The sequence below is a fragment of the Arachis duranensis genome, chromosome 5, assembly GCF_000817695.3.
Source record: "Arachis duranensis cultivar V14167 chromosome 5, aradu.V14167.gnm2.J7QH, whole genome shotgun sequence".
Taxonomy (NCBI): domain Eukaryota; kingdom Viridiplantae; phylum Streptophyta; class Magnoliopsida; order Fabales; family Fabaceae; genus Arachis; species Arachis duranensis.
In genome coordinates, this window is record NC_029776.3 from 102585026 (window position 1) to 102587936 (window position 2911).

Here is a 2911-nt window from a genome sequence, read left to right on the forward strand (position 1 = left end):
TTGTGGCGGTTGAGTGTCGCCAGAAGCTGCCGGTGAAGGCGACGCGGCTGACATCTCTTGCAATCAAATTCAAATCCAATCAAATCAACGAAACAATGGTGTCTGTTCCTTGAACCTCTCTCATGTCACATGTCACATCACATTCACAATTTCACATCACACACAACAACAACAAATGAAACTTGAAATTTCAGATTCCAAAGAATATCTTGATACAACTCCTCACACTTTTCTCTTCTTTTTTCTACTGATATAAAAAAAGAGAAAGATCAGTGTTTTATTAGAATGAAAATTTTAGGACGAAGAAACAAAGCTGCGGTCACCAAACTTCACCAACCAAATAACACCAATATTATTAGAGTGGAAAACCAAGGTCACTGAAAAGACCTTGTTAATTGCACACGCTAGATATCAAAAACTAGTGTTCCTGAGCAACAGAACGATCCAATCCACTAATAATATTCATATATCATATGTCTTGTCTGTTTCTTCCCTATCCCAAAATGGATAAAATACGATCACACCAGAACCAAGGAAAACACTTGAGATTGAAAACCTCTATATCTGGGTAAAATTTCTAGTGTGTTGAAATTTGGCTGGTACAAGAGTGTTTTTCAGAATCTTCAGTGGTCTTAGGACACAGCACCTAAATGGCTAAATCACCATCAATCAACCCCAAAATGAAATTGAAATCTCGAAAATCTCAAAAATACCCTCGGTCCACCTTCCCAGCTTCTCTGAGTTGCAAACCAATGTTGTTGGAAGCGTTTGACGGTTTGAGGGAGGGTGTGTGCAATGTGGTCTTGTTCTGCTGTGTGTTACGTCTGCAAAGGCTTTTGGTGAGGAACACGGTTACACGGATTGTGGGGTCACAAATCCAAAAACCACGTGAAAGCGACACCGAAGAATGCTACCAAAGAATTCTCCAACCTTTTTGTCATACAAGAATTTCATGTGCAATATTAGATAATTATGCAGAAATAAAATTTGAAAATTTCAATCATTTACCATTTTCCTCCGTCCGCGCCAGTCAAACATACAGGGATGAAAATGAGGCGAACTAAAACTTATGAAAATTGAATTTGATTTACGATTTGATTTAGTAACAGTTGAGTCTATTTTTTAAGTCCTACATCAAAATCATATAAAAAATAATTATAAAATTTTAAATAAGAACATTAATATATGTAAAATTATATATTATTATTTTATATGTATATATATAATATTAAAAATATAAATTAAATACATATAAGATATGTGTATTAATAATTTTATTTATATATATAAAATTGAGTTAGTTGACGAGCTAATGAATTGAGTTTATACAAGTTTAAATTCGACTTATTTAATTTATGAGTTCAATTGCAGGTTTAAGCTTGTCTCACTAGCTCACGAGTTTAAATTATCGAGTTATAGCGTTTGTTTTGAGGTATTGAGACGAAAACTAGAAGACTGGAACTCAGTATCATGTTTGTTGGTCTAGAGATTGATACTAAAATTTCAGTTTCTGTCCCCAAAATTTCAGTATTTCAGTAAGTAGGGACACAGAAGACTAAAATTTTTGGAGACAGAGACTGAAACTTTAATAACATTTTATACCTAAAATAGTCTCATATCAATTAATTAATTCCAACTTTACCCTTTGTGCAAATTAAATTAGAGTTTTATTATTATTTCAATCTCTATTTCCCACTTTACACTTAACACAATATTGAGACTTATTTCAATTTCTGTTTCTCAGTCTCTGTCTCTCTTCCAAATGCTATCTTAATGAGTTAAATTTAAACCAAGGTTCTAAAAATTGGACCGGACCGGCCAATTCAACTGGCTTAATCGAAAACCGGTCACTAGGCCGATCCGATTGACTCCTAAAATCATCTTGCAAAAAATAGATAAAAATCGATTGAACCGGACAGAAGGACCTCCAACGGGCGACGTCATCGGCGTCGTCTGGGTATCTAAACTCTGGTCATATGGGTATCTGAACTCCAAAGCTTCCGTGGTCGATGTCGTCTGCTCGTCTGGTAAGCTTCTCTTTCAATGTCGTTGGGCATCTGTTTTACCGTCGTGACCTAGACGCCTACTCTACTCTTTGTCGCGGTGAGTTGTACTAGTTTTTCAACTATTTTTTTTATTTTGTTAATGAACTATATGAATTGATGCAGAGTTATTTATTTGGTTAATTATATAGATTGATGCAGAATTCTGTATGTAATGGTTGTTGTATGTAATTCAATTTTGAATTATTTGGGTAATTAATTATTTGGTTAATTATATGTACTGGCTGTTGTACTGGTTTTTGAATTTTGGATTTTGAATTTTGAATGTTGAATAGAATTTTGATATAATTTTAGATTCTATATGGCAGTAACTCTAAATTTTGCTGTAATTGCTATAATGGCAGAAATTTTATTGATATGTGAAAATACTGTTTATCATATAGCTACAATTGGGAATAAATTTTTTTTTATTTAATTTATTAATCAAATTTTGGAAGTCTCTGTTTAGGTTGGGAAGTGGATAATATTGTTGTTGGCTTATGATAATATTGTTGTTGCATATGGAAGCTGTCAGGGCAATATATTGTTCAATGAATCTAAGATTTAGATGAACTTATAAATAAGATCAAGGAACAAATATTTGGTTAGCAAATCTTCTGCTATTAAGAAAACTCGGTTGATTGTTATTATATATTGATTTTTTTTATAATTGTATTGTGTATTTAACTAGATCGGTTTAACCACAGTTTAATTTCGATTAAATTATTGAACTATTGAACTAGTCACCCGACCAGTTTAATAATAAGTCTGATTCTCGCAACTTTGATTTAAATTGACTCATGAATTAGCTTAACTCACTTTTAATTCTAGACTCACGCTCAACCCAGCATTAACAAATTTGTAATGTC

At 32.8% G+C, this 2911-nt stretch overlaps 1 protein-coding gene across 1 annotated transcript in view; it reads right to left on the reverse strand.

Moving 5' to 3' along the window:
* Positions 1-887, reverse strand: part of LOC107491268 (proline-rich receptor-like protein kinase PERK9) — a gene marked incomplete in the record, with an annotated part of 5587 nt that extends 4700 nt beyond the window's left edge. Inside the window, 1 exon segment of the mRNA XM_016112082.3 lies at positions 1-887. Within this exon segment, the coding sequence (XP_015967568.1) occupies positions 1-54 (54 nt within the window).
* Positions 888-2911: the final 2024 nt, after the last annotated feature.